General features: G+C 57.4%; 3 protein-coding genes across 7 annotated transcripts in view; all 3 read left to right on the forward strand.

Moving 5' to 3' along the window:
* The first annotated feature begins 3,384 nt into the window (after positions 1-3,384).
* Positions 3,385-9,087, forward strand: SLC39A3 (solute carrier family 39 member 3). Of its 4 annotated transcripts, none has more exons than XM_033416710.2 (4): positions 3,385-3,499; positions 4,112-4,227; positions 4,959-5,297; positions 8,157-9,087. In XM_033416710.2, exons 3-4 carry the CDS (start codon positions 5,088-5,090, stop codon positions 8,889-8,891), a joined length of 945 nt encoding a protein of 314 aa, XP_033272601.1. In that variant the 5' UTR covers positions 3,385-3,499; positions 4,112-4,227; positions 4,959-5,087; the 3' UTR covers positions 8,892-9,087. The 4 variants fall into 4 exon arrangements, with proteins under 4 accessions (XP_033272601.1, XP_033272603.1, XP_033272604.1 ...); XM_033416712.2 differs by having other exon boundaries at positions 5,055-5,297; XM_033416713.2 differs by lacking the exon at positions 4,112-4,227 and having other exon boundaries at positions 3,390-3,499; positions 5,055-5,297.
* Positions 9,088-16,451: 7,364 nt separating this feature from the next.
* DIRAS1 (DIRAS family GTPase 1) lies at positions 16,452-22,413 on the forward strand. Its single transcript, XM_033416790.2, has 2 exons — positions 16,452-16,565; positions 19,286-22,413. Exon 2 carries the CDS (start codon positions 19,353-19,355, stop codon positions 19,947-19,949), a length of 597 nt encoding a protein of 198 aa, XP_033272681.1. The 5' UTR covers positions 16,452-16,565; positions 19,286-19,352; the 3' UTR covers positions 19,950-22,413.
* Positions 22,414-24,271: 1,858 nt separating this feature from the next.
* GNG7 (G protein subunit gamma 7) overlaps positions 24,272-27,703 on the forward strand; it is a 152,171-nt gene continuing 148,739 nt past the window's right edge. The window contains exon 1 of one of the 2 annotated variants that reach the window (XM_033416832.2): positions 24,272-24,430. The gene's annotated coding sequence lies outside the window, so the exon portion shown is untranslated. The remainder of the gene's footprint in view (positions 24,431-27,703) is intronic. The other variant, XM_033416831.2, reaches the window with a different exon arrangement.

Raw genomic sequence — 27,703 nt, forward strand, 5'->3', positions numbered from 1 at the left:
TAGCACAGGGAACTCTACTCAATACTCTGTAATGACCTATATGGGAGTAGAATCTAAAAAAGAGTGGATGTATGTATATGTATAACTGAGTCACCTTGCTGTACAGCAGAAACTAACACAACATTGTAAATCAACTATACGCCAATAAAAACTAATTTGAAAAACATTGTAAATCAACTATACTTCAATTTAAAAAAATACCTACCATATATTGCATGCTTATAATGAAGCAAGCTCTGTGAAGGCAGAAAGTGACATTAAATGTTAAGAACTCATAGACATTTCATACTTAACCTCTGCAAAGCCAGACTTAGACTCTTGATTCCTCCAATGTCTGTGCCTCCTCCAGTCTTTCCTATTTTAGTGAATAACACCAGGATCCATCTAGTGGCTCAAACTAGAAAGCTAGAAGTCATTCCCGACACCTCCTACTCCTACGGCCCACAGACAAACCAGGACCAAGTCCTGTCAATTCACCCAAGATATCTTTCAAATTCATCCACTCCCTTCCTCCTCCCACCTACACCTAAACTAGCATCAGTTCTTTTTCAAATGACCCAACTGGTCTCCCTGCCTTCATTCTCGCTCCCTTACAATCCTTTCTTTACACGGGACTCAGAATAACCTTGAAACATCAGTTGAATCACAACCTTCACCTTCTTAAAACTCTTCAATGAGTTTTCATCATTGACTCACATTGCATCGATGGGGAAATTCAGATGCCTTAAAATGGTCTCTGGGAATGTCCTTATCACTCACCAATATTCAGACAGCCTGGCTTTCCAGTTCCTCCAATATCACAAGCTCCTTTCTACTTTTGCATCAAACATCCTCTCTTCACCCCTTACTTCTCACTGTTCTTTATTTGATTAACACAGAACTGTCTCTCTCTCTCTCTTTTTTTCATCATAACACTTAGTACAACCTACAGTTTTCCCTTTATATATATGTATTGGTTATCTTTTTTTTTGATATGGACCATTTTTAAAGTCTTTATTGAATTTGTTACAGTATTGCTTCTGGCATGTGGGATCTTAGCTCCCCAACCAGGGATCGAACCCGTAACCCCCGCACTGGAAGACAAAGTCTTAATCCTTGGACCAACAGGGAAGTCCCTGTATTGGTTATCTTTTGCTGCATAACAAATTTCCCCAAAACTTAGTGGCTTATGATAACAACGTTTATTATCTCATAGTGTCTGTGGGTCAGGAATCCAGGTTCACTTAGCTGAGTCCTCAGCTTCAGGGTCCCTCAGAGGCTTCAATCAAAGTGTCCACTGGGCATCAGTCCTCTGAATGCCCAATGGGAGCAGGACCCCCCTCCAAGATCACTCGTGGTCATTGGCAGGATTTACTTCCTTGTAGGCTCTTGTGCCAAGGTCTCAGCTGTTGGCTGGAGGTCACCCTCACTTTATGGCAGTGTGGGCATCTTCAGCATCTCAGCTTGCTTTATCAAAGCATGAAAGCAAAAAGGCAATAGAGAGAGTTGTCTAGGAAAACAGAAGTCAGTCTTCTGAAACCTAATCATGGAAATTATATCCTATCACTTGACAATATCCTATTTGTTGGAATCAAGTCGCTGGGTGCAGCCCAGGCTTAAGCAGAGGGGATTATACGAGGACATGAATCCTAAGATGTTGGGATCATTTGGAACCATCTTAGAAGTCTGCCTAATAATATGCTATTATTTCATTAATACTTGTCTCTCCCACTAGACTGTGAACTGTGAGGGCATGGGCTTTTTCACTCCATTTTATTAAAATTTTCAAAAATTGTGATGAGATATACATAACATTAAATTTACCATTTTAACCATTTTTAAGTGTACAGTTCAGTGGCATTAAGTACATTCACATTGTTGTGCAACCATCCCCATCACCCATCTCCAGAACTTTCTCATCTTCCCAAACTGAAACTCTGTCCCCAGGAAACACTGACTCCCCAGCCCCTCCCCCGGCCCCTGGCCCCCACCATCTACTTTCTGTCTCTATGGATTTGACTAATCTAGGGACCTCTTATGAGTGCGATTACACAGTATTTATCCTTTTGTGACTGTCTTATTTCACTTAGCCTGATGCCTTCCAGGTTCATCCATATTGTAGCATTCTCCACTTTATTCTTAGCAACTTTCCCTATGCCTGGCTCATGGTAGGCTGACAATAAGATTTTGGTTAACAGATGAATACAGTCCTCTCTTTCATAAGTCTGGTTGCTTTTTTTTTTTTTTTTCTTTTGCGGTACGCGGGCCTCTCACTGTTGTAGCCTCTCCCGTTGCGGAGCACAGGCTCCGGACGCGCAGGCTCAGCGGCCATGGCTCACGGGCCCAGCCGCTCCGCGGCATGCGGGATCTTCCCGGATCGGGGCACGAACCCGTGTCCCCTGCATCGGCAGGCGGACTCTCAACCACTGCGCCACCAGGGAAGCCCAGTCTGGTTGCTTTTATGGGGCAGTGGATCAACCCATTAAAAAAAAAAAAGTCTCCTTCTCCTCACCTAAAAAATATCCATTTGACCCAGCAATTCCACTCCTGGATACACATCCTTAAAAAACCTAAAATAGCAATCCACCACCCAGCACTCTTTTTTTAAAAAAATATATTTTAATTTTATTGGAGTATAGTTGATTTACAATGTTGTGTTAATTTCAGGTGTACAGCAAAGTGATTCAGTTATACATATACATATATTCATTCTTTTTAAGATTCTTTTCTCATATAGGTTATCACAGAATATTGAGTAGAGTTCCCTGTGCTATACAGTAGGTCCTTATTGGTTATCTATCTTATGTATAGTAGTGTGTGTGTGTTCATCCCAAGCCACCTCCCAGCACTCTGATAACCCTTACTGGGCTCTATTATTCCAGAGCGCTTGTCACCTTCTGACATAATTTTATTACTTATTATGTTTGTCGATTATTTTCTGTCTTCTCCTAGCACGTAAGCTCCAAAAGAGGAGAGATCCTTGTTTTGTTGACAGATGTTCTCCTAGAAAAGGTCCTGGTACATAGGAGGCAGAGATGTTGAACGGATAAATCTGCATCTTAAACCGACGAGAAGGGCATCAGCAGCGAGGACGCTCCGAGAGAGGCAGTCACCCGTAGCAAATCGTTTTCTGACAATGGCCAAACCTCGATCCGAACGGGATTCAGCACCAGGAACCCCTGGACAGCTCTGGAAGCCAGACGCTGGCGGAACCATTCCCCTAGGGTTGGAGTTTCCCACCGGAGCCGCCCGGTGGCTGTACCCGCCGCTCAGTGGGAATAAACTACTTTCCCTTGCCGGTAGGAGAGGTGGAGTCGCGGAGTGAGTGGCAGCCGTAACAGCCAATGGAATGGAGACGTTGGCCCGCTGAGCTTGGGGCGGCCAATGGGCAGGGGCGTGGGTGGGGCGTGGGCAGCTGCGCGCCGAGCCGGGACTAGACCGGGAACGCTGCAGTGGGGTCGACACGGCGCGGCGGTTGAGCGGTGGGCGGCTCCGGCGGGCGGGCGAGGACCCGGCGGAGGTACGTGTGGGCCGGGGCGGGACTGGGGGCCGGGGCGGCCCGGGGCCTGGCGGGCTCTGCCGCCCGTAAGCCGAGGCCCCGCCTTTACTGGCGATCTGTGTGATTTGCGTCCGGCTCCCCCGGTGGAGCGCGACTTGTCCCCTCTCGAGCGGGGCGCCCAGTGCAGCGCGGGACACACAGAAGGCGCTCAATAAGTGCTGAGTGAAAGGATGAATGAATGAACCCGTCCCCGCTGCCCAGCCCCATCAGCCCCCGGTTTGAGGGCGTCCAGGTCACCCTCACCCCCACGCCACAGACTGGGGCATCCCGACGCTCGGTAGATATTTATTGGGCGCCTACTGTACCTGGCTCTGGGCTGAGGAAGACACACTCCCTGCTCCCGTGGAAGTCTCAGCCCAGGGCGAGTGATGACATTAAGAGACTTTAAATTATGTAGTTCCCTGTAGCACCAATGATGCCAGGGGACGGGGTAGGAGACCCCTCTCCACTGGTGGCATCTGAGCTGACATGGGGACGCGGGCAGTGAGAACTGGGAGGTTGGGGAGAAAGCCTAAGGACAGGGGAGCAGCCGCAGTCCCTCATTCTAATGGGAACATTTTCGGGTCTATCTAGGGCGAGATCTGCTTTCCTTTGGCTCATTGAGTCCCTGTAAAGAGGTCCACATGCTTCAGCTCATCCGTTTGTTCAGCCAGCGGTTACTGAGCATCTGTTCTGCGCCAGGCCTTGCGGTGGGTACAAGGGATGCCATTTAGGGCAGGGGGAGGCCCTCCTGAGGGCCTGAAAGACAAGCATCATTGGAAGGTCAGGGGAGAGAGGTGGTCCAGGCCAAGAGAACAACCGGTGCAAAGGCCCTGAGGTGGGAACGGGCTTGCCACCGTCAGGGACCACAAAGGCCAGTGAGGTGAGGTGGAGCCCGAGCTGATGGTGCAGAGCCTTTGCCTCAGGGTAAAGCCTTTGGATTTTATGTAAGGGCAGTGGGACCCAGAACATTCTGCAACAATGGAAATGCTCTCTGTCTGTGCTGTCCAGTACGGCAGCTGCTAGACTCAAGTGGCTATGGAACACTTGAAATGTGGATAGCGCAACTGAGGAAATGAATTCTACATTTTCTATAATTTTTTTTTAATTAAAATAAATTTTTTTGGCCGTGCCACGTAACAGGATCTTAGTTCCCCAACCAGGGATCGCACCTGTGCCCCCCGCAGTGGAAGCGTGGAGTCCTAACCACAGGACCGCCAGGGAATTGCCTACATTTTATTTAATTTTAATTAACTTACACAGACACACTCGGCTAGCGACTGCTGTGTTGGACAGTGCAGCCGTGGAGAATTTTCTGCAGGAGACAGGGACGTGTGCTAGGCCTGGAATGGGGTGAAGTACTGGGGGTGATGGGCTTGGTTGCTTTAGCTGGTCAGATAACCAATCCAATAGCTGACGCGGTTGCCCCTGACATTCACAGTGGCTGGACTGAGGCATGAGCCCCTGGCTGCCTGGCTGGGCCCCGTAGCGCGTCGTGGGAGGGGAGTGTGCGCCCACACATGGTTTGGCCCTGCAGTGACCGGTGACCGGAGCAGCCCGGGCCGCCGCCATGGTGAAGTTGTTGGTAGCCAAAATCCTTTGCATGGTGGGCGTGTTCTTCTTCATGCTGCTGGGCTCCCTGCTCCCCGTGAAGATCATCGAGACGGATTTTGAGAAGGCCCATCGTTCGAAAAAGATCCTCTCACTCTGCAACACCTTTGGAGGCGGGGTCTTTCTGGCCACGTGCTTCAATGCTTTACTGCCGGCCGTGAGGGAAAAGGTAAGGCTCCCTGGGGTGGCAGCAGCAGCCCTTGGCACCTTATGGCCAGTCGTCTCTGGTGCCTTTTGTTTTTTCTTTCCTTTTTTTTTTTTTTATAATTGAGATATAGTTGTTGTGTTTTTGTTTTTTTTGGCTGTGCTGCGTGGCTTGGAGGATCTTAGTTCTCTGACCACGGACTGAACCTGGGCCCTCAGCAGTGAAAGCACAGAGTCCTAACCACTGGACAGCCAAGGAATTCCCTAATTGAGATATAGTTGATGTACAATATTGTATAAGTTACAGGTGTGCAACATAGTGATTCACAATTTTTAAAGGTTATACTCCATTTATAGTTATTATAAACTATTGGCTATATTTCCTGTGCTGTACAGTATATCATTGTAGCTTATTTATTTTGCACATAATAGTTTGTACTTCTTAATCCCCTACCCCTATCTTGCCCCTCCCCATCTCTGGTGCTTTTCAACCCTGATACCAAGGTCGGGGCCTCGACACTATAAGGGTGATGGGAAGTAGAAAATGAATTTGCTGTGTGACCATGAGTTGGTTGTGTCTCTTCTCTGGGTCTTATCTGGTAAACAAGGGGTCTGAACTAGACCTAGGGTTCCTGGCTGGTGGGCTCATCAGCCATTACCTGACCAGACCACCTGCCCCAGACACATGCAGTTTGTCCTGAAGCTGGCAACTGTGGCCTCTCTTCAACTCCTGTATCAGTTAGCTACTCCTGTGTAACAAATTATAACAAACTTAGCATCTTAAAACAACACGTGTTTATTCCTACACAGTTTCTGTGGGTCAGCAGTCTGGGCACCACTTGACTGGGTCCTCTGCTGCCGGCTCTCATGAGGCTGCAATCAAGGTATCCGGTGGGCTGTGGTCTCATCTCAAGGTTTGACTGGGGATGGATTGGCCTCTGAGCCCGTGTGGTTGTAAGGCGGGTTCAGTTCCTTCCTGGCTGTCAGACTGAGGGCCCAGTGTCTCCCTGTCTGTTGGTTGGGAGCCACCCTCAGTCCCTGGCCACACTGTGCCATTTGCTTTATCCACAAGCCCCATCCTGTGCCTGGACCCCTGACGTTGAGGGCTGGGAGGTGTTTTATGCTGCTAAGCTTGCATTCCTCTGTTACACAGCGTGGGAAACTTGTGCACTTGGCATCAGTGAGGATGAGATCGGAGTCCTCTCTGACACCCTCTGCACCCTCCCCCCACCCCCCCACCCCCCGCCGTTTCCCACATTCCCGCAGTGCCACCCCTCAGGCCTGGACTGCTGCAATGACCTTGCCCTTCCCCATCCCCCTTCAGTGCTCGGGGCCCTCTAACAGTCCTTCCCAAACCACTCCTGGGCCGCGCCCCTGCCCCAGACTCCCCACGCCTCAGTGAGCCAGGCCCCTCCTCCTGGCCACCTGCCAGCCTCAGCCAGAGTGTCTGCCTCACAGTCTGGTGTGGCTGCCACTCACCATTCTGGCTGGTCAGGTTTCAGTGAATTGAAGTCAAACACACTTCAACGTGCCAGTCCTCAGCCGCACCAGCCACATTTCAAGTCCTCGTGGGCCACGCGAGGCTAGCGGCTTCCATATCAGACAGCACAGATAGAGGACATTTCCACCATCCGGAACGTTCTATGGGACAGCGCTGACTCGAGGATCTGACGAGGATGGCTGGATGTGCCGGCGAGCCTCATGCTCGTTCTCAGCATGTTCACCCAGTGGGGTGGAGTGGTGGGGGCTCTGGAAACAGCCTCCGGGTTGTGTGGAAGCCAGCCCCGTGCAGGCATCAGGGCCAGAAGCCCTGGCTGATATCCCAGTCTGGAGGCCAGAAGTCCGAGACCAAGGTGTCGGTGGGCTGGGTCCTCCGGCCGTGAGAGAGGTCTATCCCGTGTCCCTCCCAGCTTGTGCGGATTGTCTGCGGTCCTTGGTCCTTACCTTGTGGCTCCATCACCCCAGCTCTGCCTCTGTTGTCACATGGCCTCTCCCTGTGTGTCTGAGTGAGTTTCCTGGGGTGGCCATAACAGAAGACCAGAGACGGGGGGCTTAAACAGCAGACACTTATTCTCTCCCAGGGCTGGAGGCTGCAAGTCTGAGACCAAGGTGCTGGCAGGGTTTGGTCCTCCTGAGGCCTCTCTCCTTGCTTTGTAGATGGCCACCTCTTGCTGTCTCTTCAGATGATGGCTCTTCCTCTTCCTGTAAGGACAGCAGTCCTAGTGGATTAAGTCCACCCTCACAGCCTCCTTTTAACTGAATCACCTGTTTAAAAACCCTGTCTCCACGTATGGTTAGTTTTGAGGCACTAGGGGTTGGGAGACTTTTATATAGAAATTTCCTTTTGTTGGGGAGACACAATTCAGCCCATCACACCTCAGTTATATCTGCAAAGACCCTTCTGACAAATAAGGTCACATTCTGAGATTCCTGGTGGACATATCTTTTAGGGGTCATGATGCAGCCCACTACACTCTTTTTAAATTGGTTGACATAGTGGACATGACGTGAGGCCTAGTCCCTTTCTAATAGAGTTTTTATTTTTAAATATTTATTTATTTATTGACTGTGCTGGGTCTTAGTTGCGGCATGCAGACTTCTTAGTTGTGGCGTGCATGTGGGATCTAGTTCCTCGACTAGGGATTGAACCCAGGCCCCCTGCATTGGGAGTGCAGTCTTACCTACTGGACCACCAGGGAAGTCCCTTTATTTTTAAATCCATCAAGGATGAGCCACCACCCCTCTTTAAGACCTGTATGATTTGGGTATTTCTGCTACTTGAAAGGTGACGTCTGAAGAACCTGTTGCGTGGGCAGCGGGGTCTCGGCGGTCGCGCCTCTGAACCTCTGCCCATCTTTTCCCCCTCTCGCGCCCTCTGCTCCAGCTCCAGAAAGTCCTGAGTCTTGGGCACATCAGCACCGACTACCCGCTGGCCGAGACCATCATGCTGCTGGGCTTCTTCATGACCGTCTTCCTGGAGCAGCTTGTCCTGACCTTCCGCAAGGAGAGGCCGGCCTTTATCGACCTGGAGACGTTCAACGCCAGCTCGGACGTGGGCAGCGACTCAGAGTACGAGAGCCCCTTCATGGGTGGCTCGCGGGGCCACGCGCTCTACGGGGAGCCCCACATGCACAGCCACGGGCTGAGTGTCCAGGAGCTGTCGCGCTCCAGCCCGTTGCGGCTCCTCAGCCTGGTGTTCGCCCTGTCGGCCCACTCGGTCTTCGAGGGCCTGGCCCTGGGCCTGCAGGAGGAGGGGGAGAAGGTGGTGAGCCTGTTCTTGGGGGTGGCCATCCACGAGACGCTGGTGGCCGTGGCCCTGGGCATCAGCATGGCCAGGAGCGCCATGACCCTGAGGGACGCTGCCAAGCTGGCCGTCACCGTGAGCGCCATGATCCCCCTGGGCATCAGCCTCGGCCTGGGCATCGAGAGTGCCCAGGGCGTGCCCAGCAGCGTGGCCTCCGTGGTGCTGCAGGGCCTGGCAGGCGGTACGTTCCTCTTCGTCACTTTCTTTGAGATCCTGGCCAAGGAGCTGGAGGAGAAGAGCGACCGACTGCTCAAGGTCCTCTTCCTGGTGCTGGGCTACGCCGTCCTGGCGGGCATGGTCTTCCTCAAGTGGTGACCATCCCGCGCTGGGTGCCCGCCCTGCCCCCACCCAGCTGGAGCCTCGCCTCCCCCGAGGATCCGAGCTCAGCCCCTGGGCTGCGCCTGCGCACAGAGGGGCCGCCCGGGACTGCACTGAGCCCCAGATCCTACACCCCGAGCCTGGGGCACCGCTACTACTTTTACAAATTCTTCTCTTAAAAGTATTCACCAAAGCTGTGTGGCCATGTCATCCATGGGCGTGGGGGTCTGGTGACTCGCAGGGGAGGTGGCCCCGGGCGTCCAGGTGGGGTCAGACGCAGACCCTCCCCACCCCTAAACACCGCTGGCTGTAGACGAGTGCGGGAGAGGCCAGCCTCTGTCCTCTGCAGCCATGGCTACAGTGCCATCGCCGTAGCCACCCCCCACGCCTTCCCTGGAGCCCTGCAGCACGTGGTGGGCCTGTCCCCAGGGTGAGCAGAGGGTCCAGTCGCTGTCACGTGATGCCCTGAGGGGTTTCTGAAAGGAGTCCGCCAGCCAGGAGCCTCCGGCCAGGAGCCTCCGGTTCGTTCGTGGTTAGTGGGGGTGATGGGGCTGTGATTCCTGCCACCTGAGGCTGTGCTTCTGGGGAGACGGAGGTTCCAGGGATCTCGGAGCCGCCCTCTTCTTCCCTGCTTTCTGGTGCGGCCGCCCTGCCTGGAGAGGTTGCTTTCCAGGGGCTGGGGTTCCAGACCGGGCTGAGCTGCTCGGCTCCCCGAGGCCACAGAGCCCCAGGGCTGCAGAGAGTGCGGGCAGGCCTGGGGCAGCTTGGCCACAGGGTCTCCAGAGCAAGATGACTCCCGCAGGCCAGGGTCAAGGGCCATGTGACTCAGCTCCCCCAGGCCAGACACGAAGCTAGGACCCCCCTCGGGGAGCGCAGGAGCCTAACAGCCCCATGGGGCTGGCCCGAACCCTCCCCTCCGTGGCAACAAGCTCTGTTAGTGTAGTCATGGCAACCGTCTCCTGCTCGGGGCTGAGCCAGGGCTGAGGGCCCTTCCGGGGGGACTTGACTGTGTCTGCCCCCAAGCCTGGAGGCGCGGCCTCGGCTTCCGCAGCCCATCCCATTACTTATACCCTTCCTGTCTTCTCACTTGTCCACTCGGCCATGGGGCCCAGGCTCCTTCCTAGCACCTCTGATTGCCTTCCTCTCACTTGCGGTTGCTGCCCAGACCCACACTGGGGAGACTGGCCGTGGCAGTGGGGCTGTCAAAGCTTCCCGGCGAGGACGGGCCCCTCTGCCCTGTGGCCCTGGGCGCGGCGGGGCCTCCAGCCCGTCACTCCAGCCCGGTGGGGTTCCAGGAGCCACTACTTGCTTGTCCCAAGGGGCGTCCCAGGCGCTGGCCTGCTGCCACCTGCCCGGCTCCGCGGGCAGGAGAGCACACAACCTCCGCCACGGCCCCAGCCTCATTCGGTGTCGATATGGGTCTCAGGGGGCAGGGCCGTGTGTCCAAGGCCCCCCACCTCCACTCTGTTGGAAGTATTGGGCCCGTCTCCAGGCACTTCTGTCTGGCTTTTGCCTGGACCCACATCTGAACCCCGCATGGCCTGACCCTGTCCCCATGCTGGGAAAGTGACCCCTGTGGGCATGGGACCATCACCTCCACCTTGTCCTAAACCCACCCTTGCTGGCGACCCCTGCCCCTACTTCACTCCACCTTTGCCCCGGGTGGGCGGGATGTCATGGAGTGGCCAGATTCCAGAGCCTGCCTTTAGAAGGGTGTGGCCCGTGGGACGGGGCTGGGCAGGGTCCCCCAGGGGCCCCGTCCCCCTGAATCCAGTAGGAAGCCCCCCCGTGGGTGCAGAGCAGCCTGCTCCAGGCTTCCCCCACTCCATACTCCTTCCCCTCCGTTAGCTAAAGCACACGCACAGCAGGGGCCCCGCCCTCCCGCCAGCCATCAGCTTCCTGGGATGCCTGGGGACACCACAAGCCTCTCCACCCATCAGTTGCATTTCCCCTTCCCTTCCCTGCACTGGAGGCTTCAGGGTCCTATCATCCCCCCTCACTCTAAGCCAGCTTCCAGACCACGAAGGGCGCTGCCACACCAGTGAGGGGGGAAACCCCGGGGCGCCCCACCCGTCCCTCAGACACCGCCACCCCGGTCCCTGGCATCCTCGGATCCCCAGCCTGCCCAGCCTCTGTCTGCCAGGCTCTGGCCTCTCTCTATGGTCCTGCCAGACCCAGCAAAACTGCTTCCAGGTCCCCCAGGGATGGTGGGACCCCAAGAAGTTTGGGGGGAGCTGTGTGTCGTAGGAGAGGACACAGGCTGCCCCGCCAGCACCCCCAACGCCACCCCTCCCGTCTGCTGTGGTTGGAGGGGCCAGGGTCAGCCCTGGGGTCTGCCTCCTGGGGCCACAGGGATGATGGTGTCACTTGGTCATTTCTGGTCAGCTTTCCCTGCTTTGGCCAAGGATCAAAGTTGAAAGCTGAGGTAAGAAGAAAAATGGTCGTCCCATCTGATGGGGGCCCCGGAGAGGCCGACCTCACTGCTGAGGTCCCCCGGCTCATGGTGGCCGTGTCCAGCCTAGACCAGGGTCTTCTCGTCTAGGCCAGCTCAGTGGCTCCATCTCCCCCACACCCGCTCTGATACGACGGGTGCCGTGTGGTGACAGCTCTGGCTGAAGAAGCCTGTGGGTTGGTCACCCACCACCTGGGGCCCTGGACCAGCCCTGACATGGAACTGGACGTTGGCCACGAAAGCCTTCGTCTCTGTGCAACTTTGCGCCATCTAGGACGTGTCGCTTTGAGATCTGTGTGCGTGTCTCACGGAGGAGAGGGGGCACACGCCTGCTAATGACCTGTGTATTGCTTGGTGTCAACCAGGCACAGCCACCTTCACTTGGACACGAGCGTTCCCAAGTAGCACAAACACCTTTCTGTTTAAAGAAACAAAACTCCCAGCACAAAGCACCACCTTTATCTGGATGTGCCTGGCTGGGTCAAGGCCACCCCTAGCCGCTTGGCTGCGACCGGGCAGGCTCCTGGCAGCACGATTATGGGCGCCCAACGCGGGGGCTCAGCAAGCAGGAGGGTTGAGCCAGGACTCAGCTCTGGTCCTCGGTACAGCGTCACCCTCACCGGCCCTGCGGCCCCGGAGCCGAGTGGAGTCGGGGCTCCCAGTGCCAGCCACAGCTGGATGCAGTCAGCCGGGTCCCCCTCCTTGATCTGGAGACAAAAGAGTAGAAAGTTAGGAGGCGGCACCCAGGACTCGCAGATTGAATCAAGCGTAATAACAGTGTCGCGGCTTCTGTTGTCTGCTGTTTGCGTTTCTGGTGGAGAAGTTATTAGTGTGGAGCCGGGGAGGGGGTCGCCGGTTCCCAGCCAGTCTACATCTTCTGGGCCCTGAAAGACAGGCATCGGACAGGATGCTGTGTCCCTGCACGCGGCGCCTCCAGGCCTGCCCTGACCACCAGCTCTGGACCCTCAGCCTTGCCAGGAAGAGAGGGTCATGCAGCCCACATGTCCCAGCCCGTGTCCACCCTGAGCTGTCTGTCAGCTTTGGTACAGAGCCAGTGACCGACCCACCTGACCTTTTGAGAGCCTCCTAGAGGCTGGGACTGGGCTGGGACTCCTGAGGGCAGAAGGGGGCTGCTGCAGGGCTTGGGGTGGTTCTGGGAAGACCCTAGAATTCTTCTCCTGGCTGTCAGTTGGCTGAGGCCAGATTGGGCTGAAGAAGGGAGACCCCGTCCCTCCCCGACCCTGACACCCTCCAGGCCTCTGCAGCTCCTGGGGCAAGAAAAGCTGACCTGGCAGACCGCAGTGTTCTCGCCGAGGGCCCAAGTGATTGCTGTGTGCCCAGCCTGGCAGGAGAGAGCCGGGATGGGCAGGTGGGCCGTTTAGAGCCCCCCGTCTCAGTGCCTGGGAGGCACAGCTGAGGTGCTGCGTTTAAAGCAAAGGAAAAGGCCGCCACGGTTCACATGCCCTCTCCTTTGAGGGACCGGCTGGGCCTCCTGCTGAGCTAGTCTTGGCTGGCGCAGGGCCAGAGATTTTTCATTTCTCTTTTGTTTTTCTTTTGGCTGCGCCGCACGGCTTGTGGGATCTTAGTTCCTCCACCAGGGATCGAACCTGGGTCCATAGCAGTGAAAGCCGGCGTCCTAACCACTGGACCGCCAGGGAATTCCCAGATTTTGCATTTCTACCAAGCTCCCAGGGGATGCTGGTCTGGGGACACGTTTGAGGTCCATTGCCCTACCCCAGGGTCCCCCCAGCACTGCTGACGTGGGGCTGGGTCATCCTCTGGGGGGCCGTCCTGGATGCCCTGGGGTGTGGAGCAGCCTCCCTGGCCCCACCCACTCAATGCCAAGAGCCCACCCTGGTCATGGCAACCACAAATGTCCCCAGACATCGCCCAGGGTCCCCTGGGGGCAGAATCACCCCCAGGGGAGACCCACTGTCCTAGAACCTAAGGCAGCTCACATTCTAGCAAGGGAGACAGATGATAGATGGACACAAAATGTGATAAGTGCCCTGAAGATAAGCAAGGTGGAGGGAGAGCCACGAAGGGAGACAAAGACTAATTTAGCAGTGTGGTCAGCGGGGAGTCTCTGAGGGCCTCACTGGAGTCAGGAGTTGGGTGAAGAGCTTTTCTGGCAGAGGAAGTGGCCTGTGCAAAGGCCCTGAGGTCTCCCTGCATGTCATGGTCCTTTTCTCTGACTGATCAAAGCTGTCCGGCTCTCTGTTAAAGGATGCAAGTGTGGCAGGGGTTCATCCTGCTGATGGCTTAGGCCCCAGTGACCCCGCTCCTTGGAGGTGTTGATGACAACACAGCCCCGTATGTGCAAGAGCCCCTCAGGCCACTCCCAGGGGCTAGGCAGGTGGCTTCAGTGAAGGACCAGCATCTTCCACCAGGGGCTGGGGTCCAGCTCCCCCAGGAGCTGGTGGGCAGAATTTGGGCTCGAGACACCAGCCCATTCATTTTTTAAGGCAAACTGTGTTTTGACAAATGACCTTCTTATTTTTAAATGTTGACACCAAAGTTAAAAACAAATAAAAACCTCTGTGGGCCAAACAGCATCGGTGAGAGGCCGTGGCGCCCAGCCTCAGCTTCGCCCACATAATTGCATTAATCCCGGGAGCACAGAAAGAACAGAGCATGAGACCCAGCCACCTTCCTCCCTGAACGGTGGGTCTGGAGAGCGGCCCCCACCCGGAGCAGCTGGCAGGAGGCCCATAGGCTGCAAGGCCAGGCGAGGAGCAGGGACCTCTCAGGTGAGTTGCTGTCCCTTTACATTTGAGAGGACTTCTGCAGATCAAGGACAGCCAAAGTCCAGGTGTGCGTCCCTGGGCCAGGCCCCCAGACAGCCTGGGACAGCAGAAAGGCTGGCTGTGGCTTCAGAACCTGATGGACCCGAGCTCCAGCCCCAGCCCGGTCTCTTCCCAGCTGGGCCACCCCAGGGGAGCCGATCCCGTTCTCTGAGCTGATAAAACCCAACCCTCTCTTGCACTGGTGCATGAAGGGCAGGGCTCTCCCGGCCGGCCACGGGAAAGGGGGCACTGCCGTCCTAGTTTGGGGTGCTCGGGTGGGCGTTGAGCCCCGTGCCTGGGAGAGCGAGGGGGAGACTCTGGGGCCTGTCCTCTCCTGGCTCATCTGGCCCGGAGCCTGGCCTGGGAGCTATAAGTAGCAGCTGCAGAGTGCAGCGTGCCCACACTCCTAGGCATGAGTCAGCCTGCCCCCGCCTGGGCTGGTGCCCGGAGGAGCAGAGGGCTGGCCCAAGGCTGGAGGCCCGGCCCAGTGCCCCTGGTCACTCAGAGACGGAAGCAGGCAGGCAGTCGGAGCGGGAGGGAGCAGGGCTGTCATCTCTGAGCTCCTGTGTGCCCAGCAGCCCCAGGAGGGTGGACGTCATGCCCGATAGATCGCTCCCAGCAACGCTGGGAGGCAAGACAATGGTGATCCTCATTCACAGATGGGGAGACTGAGGCTCAGACGAGCGCTTGGCCGGGATGTGGAGATCCACAGGGCTGTCTCCATCGCTGGCTGAGAGCACTTGGAGATGTGGGGCTGGGGCCGGGCCACCCTCTGTGGTGCCCCACATGGCCTAGGACAGGGCAGGAGTGGGGTGTGTCCGGGGAACAGCTCCAGGCAGCCAGGGTTGGATGGGGAACCGGAGGGGAGCTTGGGTCAGGTCGGGAGCAGCTCGAACGCCAGGCTGAGAAGCTGGACCTTGACCCGGAAGTGAAGGAAGCCAGGGGTGGCATGAGAGCAGGGGAGTCTGTGCGGTGAAGGCCAGGGTAGAAGGAGGGCTGGAGGGGGCTGTCCTGGGAGGCCAGGAAGGAGGCAGGTGGGATGGTCCAGGTGCTAGAGGCCGGGAGGTGCAGTGGAGGGGCTGAATCAGGGAGAAATGGGGCCCTTCAAGCCCCCAAAGCAGGACGAACCTCAGAGGCCCGGCCTCTGGGGGAGCCAGATGGTCTTGGGGGCAGTGCCCACCTCTCCAAGGGAGCAGGAAGGGTCTGGCTCAGCCAGAGCCACAGACATGTTGGGTCAGCAAAAATCAAGGAGCCAAGAGCCAGAGGAGCCCTTGGGCTCCAGCCGACCATCTGCTCACACACCTCATGATGGGGAGCTCATCACCTACAAAGAGCCTCTTTCACCCTCCGACTGCTCTGACCCCAGAAGGTCCCTCCTTGTGGGAACCTTAGTGTCAGCCTATCCATCGAGGGGTGCCTGCTTCTAACAGGCTTGGGCCCTGGGGCGTTCTCACGCCCACCCCTGCCTGGTTCAGTTGCTGTTTCCCAAAGCCCAGTCTCCTCTGAGATGAGTCTCCACCCTCCCAGTCTTCAGGAGGGAGGGGTGATGGTACCCTGTTGGCTTAAACGTGGACACACAGAAGTCAACCGCACAGACGCTTCCCAAAGGCAAACGTTTATTCTCAGAGACAACTCCTATTTGATGAAGATAACATTTTCCTACCAGAAAACTGCAAATCCATTTCCCTTGTCTCCCTTTGTTCACCCCCAGCTTCAAAAGCAACTGTCCTCCCACCCCACCCCCGCCCCCAGCTCAAGGGCCCAAATGCCATCTCTGCCTCGGTGGCCTGCCCTTAGGGGCACCCACCCAAACCAAGTCCCACCCTGCCAGGACAAATCTAACCACCCCCCCCCCCCCGGGATGGAGACTAGTCTCCAGGTACGTCCCCACTGCCCCGAGCCCCCTTGGGCCACCTCTGCCTTCTCATACATCTATTGATTGATTGATTGATTATTCATTCCATCAATGACCTCCCCGCTGAGGGGCCCTGCCCTGGACCCTCACCCCCACCAGCCCAAGGGTGTCCCGTTCTGTTCCCCCAGGCCCCTTGTCTGCAGTTCTGTCAACTGGCCCCTTCTCTTTGCTCCTGGGTGACCTCGGCTCTGCCCCCATCTTGCCCAGCGGCCAGCTGCTGGGTGGCCCTGGGGTGCGCCAGCTGCCTCCCGGGGAAGAAGACCCCACCCCTATGGCGTCCCTGGCAGGAGCCGGTGTTCACCGGGCGGGGGTCCAGATGGGGCGGCGGTGACCTTGCCCGGGGGCGCGGGGCCGGGGGGAGGGGCGGAGCGCGGAGCCCGGCGGCGGGCGGGGACGGGCGGGGACGGGCGCGGGCGCGGCGGCGGCAGCAGCTCCGGCGTGCGGGGGGCGGCGGCGCCCGAGCGGACACGGAGAAGGCCAGCAGCAGCCGCGGCGGCGCCGCAGGGACGAGCGCCCAGGTAGGAGGCCGGGGCGGGGGACCGGGGCGCCGGGGCCCGCTGCATCCCCCCGCGAGGCCCGCAGCTCCTCTCCCCGCGCGCCCTCCTTTGTCCGAGCCCCACCCTCCCCGGCCGCGGGGCCGGGCCCTCCACCGGACTCCCCTCCCCGGTCCGGCTGGGCCCCGGCCGGGCCGCCCTCCTCGTGCCCACCTTGGACAGCTCCCTCCCGGCATCACCCCTCCCCCGCGGTACTGACGGGCAGCCTTTCGGCCGAGCCAGCCCCTCCTCCGGCCCACAGGAGCCCCCCTGGGTCCCGCTGTCAGGGCACCTCCAGGAGGAATCGAGTGGGCCCCGAGCCCGTCTCCCCGCACCGCCGCCCCGTTCAGCTCTCCTGCTCCCTCTCCCAGCCGAGGCCCTCATCCAGGAGCCCCTCCTCTGGTGGACGGCCCTCCCCCACCACTTAGATCCTCCTCGGGCCCAGGGGAGCCCCCTCTCCTCAAACCCCTCACTGGTCACGTATTCCCTATGTCAGACCCCCTTTGGGCAGGCAGCCCGAGCCCCCAGGCCCTCCCCTGGGTGGGGCCTGCTTTCTGCACCTGAGGTCGCTCCAACCTCCCAGTAGCAGTGGGCTCCGGGGACCCAGGACCTGGCACCTTCCCCTGGCCCGGGAGCCTCAGGGTGGGCTGCCTTGCACAGGGCAAGGACCCCAGGCTGTGTAGCCAGCCGGGGCCGGGTTCAAATCCTGCTCTGCTCTGCCACCTCTCTGCTGTGACCTTGAGCCCATGCCACCCCCTTTTGTGCCTTGGTGCCCACAGGCCCCTTCCCCCAACCCCAGCCCATGGGAGGTGCAGGTGGCTTTCAGATGGCACCAGGTGGATTCCTGGCATGGGTTTGCGGGTTATTGAATGGGGCTCCGAGTCAGGGATCGCAGGCCCCGGTGGGCCCCTCCCGGAGGACACCCCTGCTGACAGGCCTGGAGCACTGCCAGGGGGTCTGCACCCAGAGCGAGGCAAGGGCTGGGTCTGGGGTGGAAGAACGGGCGGTCACCAGCCACCCCAAGTCCCTCGGCCAGTTGTGGTGGTGACCCCTGGCTGCATGCTGATGAGCTCCCTTCTTGGGGTGCCCACCCAGAAGAGGGTAGCGACTGCAGAGCAGGCTGGCAGCCCTGCCAGCCCCCCACCCCCAAGTGCTATGCATGTCACCAAGATGCCTAAAAACAGTCCCCCACGAGTTAGAACCGCTAAAGCTCCTACAAGTTTGCCTGGTACGTAATTTGTGAGGTACGTGTCGGCTGTTACCTTCTCCGTATGTCTTTTTCTGACAAACCTGGTACTTTTGATCACTGAGAATGTGTCTTCCCAACCCACGACCAGCCGAGTGCTTTACACCCTGGGCCTTTGTGATTGATAACCACGTCCGTCCATCTTTACTGAGGGCTCTGTGTGCCAGGCACCTGGCCAAGGGCTTTATCCAGCTTATGGCACTGCTTGTGCCAGCGGCTCCGTGGAGTGGGCACTGAGACTGCTCCCATTTCACAGATGAGAACATAGAGGCTCGGGAACATCAATTTACTTGCCCGGGTTTTCACCGCCAGGGTCCTTCACACCATTGGGTCTTGCTCCCCACCCCCCTCCCGCCCACCACACACACACCTGAGGGAAGTAGCATGGGCTGGGTGCAATTTGCCATATCTTCTCTATCCCATTGTAGACTCCGCCCCGTGTTATGGGACCCTCAGAGATGGCTGAGAAGGAGGCAGGGAAGGGGTCTCTGCTGTTTCTATAAGTAAGGACGCAGATGCTTGGAGACAGGCTTCCTGCCTTCCCACCCCCAGGTCACAGTTCTTCTCCCACCTCCATCATTTCAGGAATTGCTGTGCTGTGTGACCTCCCGAGGTCACTGGACCTCTCTGAGCACAGGGCAGCTGAGAGGGGTGAAGAGGACCCCCTCGCAGGGAGTTCTGTTCCTACGGACACATCAGACCTGAGCGGGAGGCCAGGGCAGGCCAGACCATAGTCTGGGTTTGGAGTTCAGGGAGCGAGGCTTTCTCTCTTTAGGCTAAGTTTTACTTTTCTCACCTACAGCCTGGGCTGCTGTGGGAAACCCGCTTCATGATTTGCAAATTCTTGGACCTCCAGCACCAGGATCACAGTTAGGGGATGAGGGGTGGAGAAGAGCTTTAAAATGCAAGTTCCCAGGGCTGTGGCCCTGAACCAAAGGATTCACCATTTCCAGGGCTGAGGCCCTGCAATCTGCATTTTAAAGATGCCGTACCACACAGCTCCCACGAGGTTGACGAGCCTCTGGGCTGGGGTGAGAGCAGGGAGCCTGTGATGGCCGGAGAGAGGCACCCCTTTACTTATTTTGCAGAGGAGAAACCTGAGGCTCAGGGTGGCAAAGCAGCTTGCCCAGGTCACAAAGCCAGGGAAAAGCCAGTGCCACCTGGGGGCTGGGGGAGCATGCAGGTGGAGAAAGCAGTTGGTGTGCACCCCACGCTGGCATCTCCATGCCTCTTCCAGCCCAGAGACCACTCCCCCCCCGGGGAAGGAGTTTAGGCCCCAGATTTCGTTGAGGGGAAGCAGACAGGCAGAGGGTCTGGCTCTGAGCCTGTGTGCAGGGCAGAATGGCAGAGTCGACCAAATCAACCGGGATGCAGGAGAAATGCCGCTCCTCTGAGAGGCCGACCTTCCCACCCCCTCCTAGTGGGTGGTCGCTCTTGTCTGACACTCCTCTCCGTGCAGGGTTGGTCTGGGGTTCTAGGAGCCGAAGCGAGCCCTCCCGGCCCCACCCCGCACCGCCGCGTGGAAGATGCCTGAACAGAGCAATGACTACCGGGTGGTGGTGTTCGGGGCGGGCGGCGTGGGCAAGAGCTCCCTAGTGCTGCGCTTCGTCAAGGGCACGTTCCGGGACACCTACATCCCCACCATCGAGGACACCTACCGGCAGGTCATCAGCTGCGACAAGAGCGTGTGCACGCTGCAGATCACCGACACCACGGGCAGCCACCAGTTCCCGGCCATGCAGCGGCTGTCCATCTCCAAGGGCCACGCCTTCATCCTGGTCTTCTCGGTCACCAGCAAGCAGTCGCTGGAGGAGCTGGGCCCCATCTACAAGCTCATCGTGCAGATCAAGGGCAGCGTGGAGGACATCCCCGTCATGCTGGTGGGCAACAAGTGCGACGAGACCCAGCGGGAGGTGGACACCCGCGAGGCCCAGGCCGTGGCCCAGGAGTGGAAGTGCGCCTTCATGGAGACATCGGCCAAGATGAACTACAACGTCAAGGAGCTCTTCCAGGAGCTGCTCACGCTGGAGACACGCCGGAACATGAGCCTGAACATCGACGGCAAGCGCTCCAGCAAACAGAAGAGGACAGACCGCATCAAGGGCAAATGCGTCCTCATGTGAGCCCAGAGCGCCCGCCGCTGGCGCCCTGCTGTCCTGGCCCCAGGCCTCTCCCCACGTCCTGTGCCCCCGCTGCCCCCCTCCGCCTCCTCTTCCCTCTCCTCTTCCTTCTTTCCCCTCCCCCCACCATCTCTTCCACTTCTTTCCCTCCAGTGTCTCTGGCGATGAGGCCCTGCCGAACCTGTGGCAGACCTGGGGCTCCAGCCCAGCTCTGTCGCGCCACTCTGCCTTCCCCTTCTTCTTTGCCCCGCCCCCCGTCCTGTCTGTACGCCCCGCCAAAGCCAAGCGCTGGAGGTGGCCCCCTTGATCTGCACATGGGAAAACGGGGGAAGCTGCCTGTCCCCACAGGGACTCAGGAAGCCGGTTTTTCCTCCATCTCCGTGTCTCCCAGGACTCCCACCTCTGACTCTGCCCCCTGGGTGCCCCCAGCCAGACCTGCACCCTGCCCCTACATTAGATCACTGTGACCTTGCCGGGGAAGAGGGAGTTGAAATGCACATGGACCTCAGATTTTCTTTTCTCCAACTTGGTGTTTGACATACACTCCCCTCCCCCTTCCATCCCTCATGACCTCTGGCCTGTGCCCCCCTCCCCAGGTCCCAGACCACCCCTCTTGCCCCCGTCCCCACGGATTGGTGGGGGGCCTTGCGGGCTGGGTCTCAGGCCGCCAGGCAATAACCACAGGGCTCACAGCAGTGCCCCGCCAGCCCGGAATCTCACTCCTCGCCCCGCCTGGGCTTGGGGTGCAGGCAGGGGAGGCCCGGGACCGGCCGATGGCCACGGCACAACTCCAGGGGACTGTCTGGAATGAATATGGAGGGACTTCCCGGACATAGCCCGCAGACAGAGATCGAGACAGTTTGTCGCCGCCGAGCCCAGGGCAGGGAACCCGGGGTGCTGGTGAGGGGTTGCCGGGCCCTGTCCAGAGGCAGGCATCCGGACCCAGCACCGGTAGGATCTGAGGGGCTGGACGCAGAGCTCTGCCCAGCCCGATTCCTCCCACCTACGGGGCCCCCTGGGGGGGCGCACCCAGGAAGACGTGGGTCCCTGCCGCCACTGTGAGATTCTGTTTCGGTGAGTGTCTAGATGACACCACACTCACGGGACCCAGTGAGGCCGTGTCGGACAGTATGAAGGTGACCTGTAGGCCTGGGGTGGGGTGGGGGGCACCCCTGGGATGATGCATTGGGCCCCTTGGTGCGCTGGGCGGATGGCTTGTGTCTAAGCGTGTGTGGGGGGCTCCTGTGTGTGTGATGGTCTGTCGTGTGATCCCAGTGTAGGGTGTAGGCAGGGGTGGGTCGTGTGGTTGCCAGGAGGACCAGACACCTGTGACGTGTGAGCCTTGGCACCTGCAAGAGTGTGACTGTGTGCAGCTGCGTTTTCGGGAGTGGGTTACGGGATTTAGCAGAGAGCATCTGTGGACCTGTGTGTCCTGACTGTCTGAGGAGCACCACGCCTGCTGTACTCTGTCGTAAGGGGGCTCTCAGCCCAACATCTGTATCCATCAGCTGTTGCTGGGGAGCACAGGAGCGCAAACTCAGCAACTTGCAACAGCACACATTTGTGGTCTCAGCGTGAGGCCAGCTGGGCTGTGGTCTCATCCAAAGGCATGACCAGGGACAGATCCACATCCAGCTCATGTGCTCCTGGGCAGCATTCAGTTGCCTGTGGTCTCAGGACTGAGGGTCTCAGCTGCCTGCTGGCCGTGGCTGGAGCTGCCCTCAGCTCCCTGCCTCCTGGGCCTCTCCCTGGGGCCACTCACAGCGCTGGTGTCATTAGGTGCAAGGAAGCGGCACGTGTGTGTACGTGTGCGTGTGCACCCGTGAAAGAGAGGTCATGTGACCACGTGGACTGTACGTGGGTAAGAGGGACTGTTTGTGTCCATCTTGGTAGCAGTGTGTTTTTTTCCTTCTGCATCTGTATGGCTGTTCACTCCACAAATATTTACTGGGCCCACTGTGAGAAGGAGGGAGTGTGTGTGTGTGCACGTGTGTGTCACCGCCCGGCGTGTGGACAGGCCCACGGAAGAACAGGTAGCATCCTGTCTGAGCACTGCGGAACACCCCTGTCCTGTGGCGGGTCCAGGGCCCACCAGCAGCTGGTGTTGACCCCTCCCACTTGAAGGTGCCGGAGAAAGTGGGGCTGCGCAGGGGTCTGCAGCCCTTTCTCAGGGACACACCCTGATAGCACAATCTCCCTGGGGCTCTGCCTGCCTCCAGGCCTCTCCTGCCCCAGGCCCTGCCCCGACCCTGGGGTTCTCCAGCAGGAGGGGGCCCAGAGCCTGCCCCAGCTGCCGGCCCGTCCTGCCTCGGCACTGCTGGGTCTGAGGACCATGCCAGGCCATGCTTGCTGTCCCCGCCGCTGCCCCCTCGCCTCCCGCATGTGGGTGCCCCCCGACCCCGCTGCGGGGTCTGTGTAGCATTCGCTCTACAAATAGTCTTCCTGCAATAAAGAAGTGGATTCCGCATTCCCCAAAAGTGCGCCTTTTTTGGGTTGGGGAGGTCAGCTCGCCACCTGTAAAGGATGAGAGAGACCAGAAAGATGGGGGTGAGGGATGTGTCTGTGGGAAGAGTTCCGACTTTTGTGACGAGGACTCTGGGGCATCATGGGAACATTTCAGTGCTTCACCCCTGTGACCCCCACAAGAGATCACACCAGCCCTGCTGGACCCTGTACTTCCTGCAGCCATTGAGGTGATCGGGCAGGCACTATGATCCTCATATTACCTGGAGAACAACCTGCAGGATGTAAAGCAACTATACTCCAATAAAAATTAATTAAAAGAACAACAACAACAAACAAACCTGCAGGGCCTCAGTTTTCCCATCCACTAAATGGCTCAGGGCAGATTTCGTGAATTTATAAACATGGCCGGGACTAGGGTGAGAGAGCGAGGCACTCACCACGTGTGACAAAAAACTCAGCCATCTAGATACATATTTTACTGCAATATTTAATGTAAAGGAAGCCATGATGAACAGAACATCACTATTTTTGAAATAAACACAGGATCTGACAGGGCTGGGGCTAGAGAGTAGCAAAGGAGGTGGTTTGCACCAGCGCAGAATCAAATCTTGTCTTTCTTTAAAATTTTAGTTATTTTGTTCATCATGGATTATTTCTGCATTTATTTTGACTTTTTAAAATATGGCATTTATACAGTATTTATCTGGATGGTGAGTGTTTTGGGGTGCCCCCTTAGGTTCAGGATTTGAGAAAAGTGCCTCACTTGCCTCACCCCAGCCCTGCCCTAATCTGTCTTTGAGGCTGCAAGAATCGCCAGACCTGATTTTTCAAGAATGCCTGGAAATCTGGATTTCTCTTTGTGAAACAACCTGATTTTTAAATGTTGGCAACGAATTTAGAATTTTACAGCATTTGCGGGCCACCAGTTTGCAACCCTTGTGCAGACAGTAATTCCTCCTGTGGGATGGAGCTGGGGAGTGAGATGCTGTCCCCAGGCACCTGGTTCTGCCTGTGCACTGCAGGGGGTGAGCAGGGAGGTTCCTGCAGGGATGACAGCAGCCGTGGGGGGGCCCAGCTGGGAGGCCAGCAGCTCAGATCACAGAGTAACAGTGTTGCACAAAGTTCTGGAAGTCCCAGAATACGGTGGCTCCATCTTCCTGTATAGGAAAGTCTCCCCTCCATGACCGCTGGGTACTTTTGGAGACAAACCAAATGTTTCCCAACATCAACGAGGGAGCATGTTAAAAATGCACATTCCAGGCGTTCAGTTCCTTTCAGGATTCTGGTTCATTCGATTTGGGTGGGGGCCCAGGAGTCTGCATTTTACAATCAAGGCCCAGGAGTTAGGATATTAAGAAACCCTGGACAGGGTTGGGCAAATGACCTTGAGTTTAACCTCTCTGAGACTCAGTTTCCACCTCTGTGAAACGGGGGGTAATATCGTCTCGCCTCCTAGCCTTATGCAGAGCGTTCAACGAGAGGAAGCAGTTATTATTATTATCTTGCAGGTCAAGCGCCTGATTAGGAGGGGATATTCTCCCCCCGCACGTGAGGTAGGATTCGTATTTGAAGCCGCGGCCCCACCCGGGATTCGAACTCGCGAAACGCCTCGCGCCTCCTCGACGTCACTAAGTCACCTCTGAAACTCGGCTCGCCGCCCCGCTGAGGGGTGCCCCACACTGTACCTATTTGCATATTAGCATAGCTCCTCCCCCCTGCGCCTTCTTCCCTTGCGGGTGGCCAGCAGCGGTGCCACTCAACGCTCCGCCTCCCGGCCCCGCCCACGCCCCACGCCCCACCCCCTCTCCCTGGCGCAGCCTACCCCGCTGCCTGCCCTGCGCCCCGCCCCGAGCCCTGGCTCCCGCCGCCGGCGCCCGCGATTGGCCGCGTTGGGCGCCAATGCCCGCCCCGTGCGAGCCGCCCCCGCCCTCGCGGAGGGGAGCGAGCGCTCGCGGGCCCGTGGTGGGTTCGGCTGCGCTGCGTGAGGGGCTGAGGCGGTCGTGGTGGCGCGAGCGCAGGTAAGGGCGCGTGCGGCCGCGATTTGGGCCAGGGTCTGCGGCCACCGCCTCGAGTGCCGGGGGCAGGGCGCGGCCGGGGCGGATGGGAGGCCCGGGCGGCCGCGGGTGGCGAGTTCTGGAACGGCTGCGGACGGAATCGGGGGTCGGGGTCTGTGAGGAGGGGCCGGGAATCCGGCTTAGGGGTTGGGTCGGGGTTCCTGAAGGAGGTGCTGGGCTGGGGGTTTGGGGTGGAGTTGGAGGCTGGAGCGGGGGGTCGAGGTTAGCTGGGGAGGGGACTGCGATGGAGTTGGGGGTCCCGGTGGCCGAGGAGGGTGATAGAGGAACTCGGGCTCAGGGTGAGCTGGCACAGGGCCAGAGAGCTGAGTTGGGGGGAGCCGAGGGAAGAGGGGGCGTCAGGCTCCTTTCAGAAAGCTTCCGAGGGCTATCAGGAGAAATGGAGAGTTAGAAGTCTGTGAGTGATGAGAAAGGAGGGGTGGGGGAGGGAGGTGGGATAGAAGCTGAGAGACACCCCCCCCCCCGGTTTTGCAGGAGGTTGATTATTCCGGAGGAAATGGGGGGATCTCGGTTAGAAGTCAGTTATGAGGATTGTGGAGGGGAATCCCCCCCACTTTGGCTAATCACCTGGTGTAGAAGGGGGCATGGGGCAGAAACCCCTTGGCAAGGCAGTGAGCTGCAGGAGATGGGCTCTGGACACACTTTGCAAGTTCTGTTTCTGGGAGGCAGGGTGCAAAGGGGAAGCAGAAAGGCTCGTGTTGGTGACCGAATTTTCCAGGAATTTGGGGGCTCAGGAGCCCGGAATCAAAGTGGGAGTTTTGTGGACAATGATATTGAGGGAAGTGGGTGGCGCTTTTATTTTTCCTGGGGAGCGGGGGTTGCTCAGGGCTGGAAGGTGGGCGGTAGAAGACAGGCGTGATGAGCAGCAAAGAGCCTTCCCCATTGCTAGGTGTCAGCGAGGCTAACGCCAAGTTCACAGACTTGTTCAGTCGCGTGCTGTGGTCTTGCACGGGTTGAGAGCGTAGCGGGCTCTGGAAGGTGGGCCTGTGTCCCCATGTCCACTCGGGCTGCTTGCTTGGCTGTGTCGCCTCTGGGGATTTAGTTTACTCCTCTGTAAAGTTGGGATAATAAAATAGGAGCAGGTACCTCACAGGATGGCCGCGAGGGTCAAATGAGGGGATGCGTGTACCTCGCACGCTCCTGGCACATGGCAAGGGTACATGTGCGTTGATAATAATGTTCTAAATTAAGGTTTTTTGGGGGGGAGGAAGGTGGGTGGGTAGAATTACTGGGTTGTCAGGGAGGGGAGAGAAGGAATCACTTGAAGCTTGACACCAGTCCCTCAATCTTGGGGTGCACATAAGAGTCCCCTCTGGAGCTTTAAAAAAGAATCTGCAAAAACAATTGTTTCTTCATGTTATTAAAAATGAGGGGAAAACAACAACAACAAAAGCCAGGTCTACGTGCACCTGCGTGGATTCTGAAACTTTATCGAGGAACAAGCACATCTACTTAAGAGAAAGCTTCTCGGGTGGTTTTGATTAAGTGTACCCCACAGGAGCCATTCGGATGTGTGCCCTGAAGGGGACCACTGGGCCACGACTATATGAGCTTTACAGCTTGGGTTCACGTGATGGACCAGGGTCTTTCCCCTTGGCAGTGCTGACAAACATCGCACTGCTGGCATTGGGGCTGGGTCTGTGGGGGGCCGTCCTGGGCACTGGGGGGCATGGAGTAGCATCCCTGGCCCCATCCACTCAATGCCAGGACTCCTCCCCCGCCAGTGTGACAATGACAGATGTCCCCAGACGTCACCCCCTGCCCCCAGGGAGCAGAATCACCCCTGGTGGAGACACCTTTTCGGAAACAAAACTAAGTTATTTTCTCCTTTAAAGGTCACACCTCACCTTTGATCCTTAGGAAGTATGGCCATTCAGATTTGGGTTAGTTTTTATATCATCTCGTGTTCTGGTTTTGAGAGGAAAAAAAAAAAATCACACCGCTTTTAGAGAATTTTAGAAATGCTGACTTCTTTCTAGGTGGGTCTTTTGTGTGGCTTTTGGACACCTATACTGATTTTGAATATAGGATTAATTGATTGGCTGCAGTCACTGGAAGACGCCTACATTTGCGATTTGTTTCCTTGGCTGTAACCTAGTGCAGGAGGCTTCTACAGGAGCTTGAGTTCTTCCAGTGGTTCTTGGTCACCACCTGCAAATAATTGTGACGGAGGCCATTGTTTTCTGCTCCATGTTTCATAAAGCCTGGGGCCCTATAGTTTGAAGGGAAAGACAACTGAATATGAATTACCCTGACACACAGACAGTTCAGCTTCCTGCCTACTGAATGGAAGCATTTTTCTGGGTACACCCTGTTGTGGTGTAAAAAGTGCCTTCTTCTCACCAAAGTGTTATTACAGGTTTTCTCATTTGCATCTGGAAACAAATAGTCGTCTTTAAACTTGTATTTCCTATGGCATTTGTGTTGTTTTCCTTTGGCTGTGCCGAGGGGCATGCAGGATCTTAGATCCCCAGCCAGGGATTGAACCCGTGTCCCCTGCAGTGGAAGCGTAGTCTTAACCACTGGACCGCCAGGGAAGTCCCAGGCATTTGTGTTCTTGAAGCTCCTGTGTAATTTCTTAGGGAAGCGTGGTTGGGCCAGGCTTCCATGACTTTGGAACTTTCTGGAGCTTTCTAGAGAGGACGGTACCCAGGACAGTTGCGTGAATGCTGGGTGTTGACCCAAACTTCAACCCCTTCCATTGCTCCCTGCAGGCTGCTGTGTCTTCACAGCCCAAGGGAGATGGGCCGAGCCACGTCTTTGTTCTGGGAAGGTTTGTCTCCTGCAGGCCCCGTCCTTGACGATGTCAAGGTTTGCCATGTTCAATGTTCATTTCAACAGCTCTGGACCTCGCTTTTCACCGCTTCTCTCTTGTGCTGCCCTTGGGCATGGCGTCTCCCTCTCTCTCTTCAGGGTCTAGAGAAAAGTGTTCATTCCGTATGTCACCCAGGAGACCTCAGAGACCTGACTGGGTCACTGAAAAGGTGGGTGACTTGTCCCAGGCACTCACATCCCGCCCCCTCCTCGTCCACGCTGTGACGTTGCATCTTGTCCTGCAAGCTGGTGGATAGGGGGGCTCGTGGGCAGCTCTGAGACTCTAACAGAAAGAGTACCAGTTCTCCCTGAGAACCTTGCAAAGGGCAAAAGTCTTACTTTTTTATTTTTTAAATTGAGGTACAATTGCCATTTCATAAAACTCAGCCACTTTAGCACACAGTT

This window comes from Orcinus orca, chromosome 3, assembly GCF_937001465.1.
Source record: "Orcinus orca chromosome 3, mOrcOrc1.1, whole genome shotgun sequence".
Classification (NCBI taxonomy): Eukaryota; Metazoa; Chordata; class Mammalia; order Artiodactyla; family Delphinidae; genus Orcinus; species Orcinus orca.

Excerpts from the sequence above, each read along its gene's own strand:
- SLC39A3 (XM_033416710.2), top strand. The coding sequence starts at position 5,088 with ATGGTGAAGTTGTTGGTAGCCAAAATCCTTTGCATGGTGGGCGTGTTC. Across the intron at positions 5,298-8,156 it reads TGCCGGCCGTGAGGGAAAAG|CTCCAGAAAGTCCTGAGTCT; the intron begins GTAAGGCTCCCT and ends CCTCTGCTCCAG.
- DIRAS1 (XM_033416790.2), top strand. The coding sequence starts at position 19,353 with ATGCCTGAACAGAGCAATGACTACCGGGTGGTGGTGTTCGGGGCGGGC.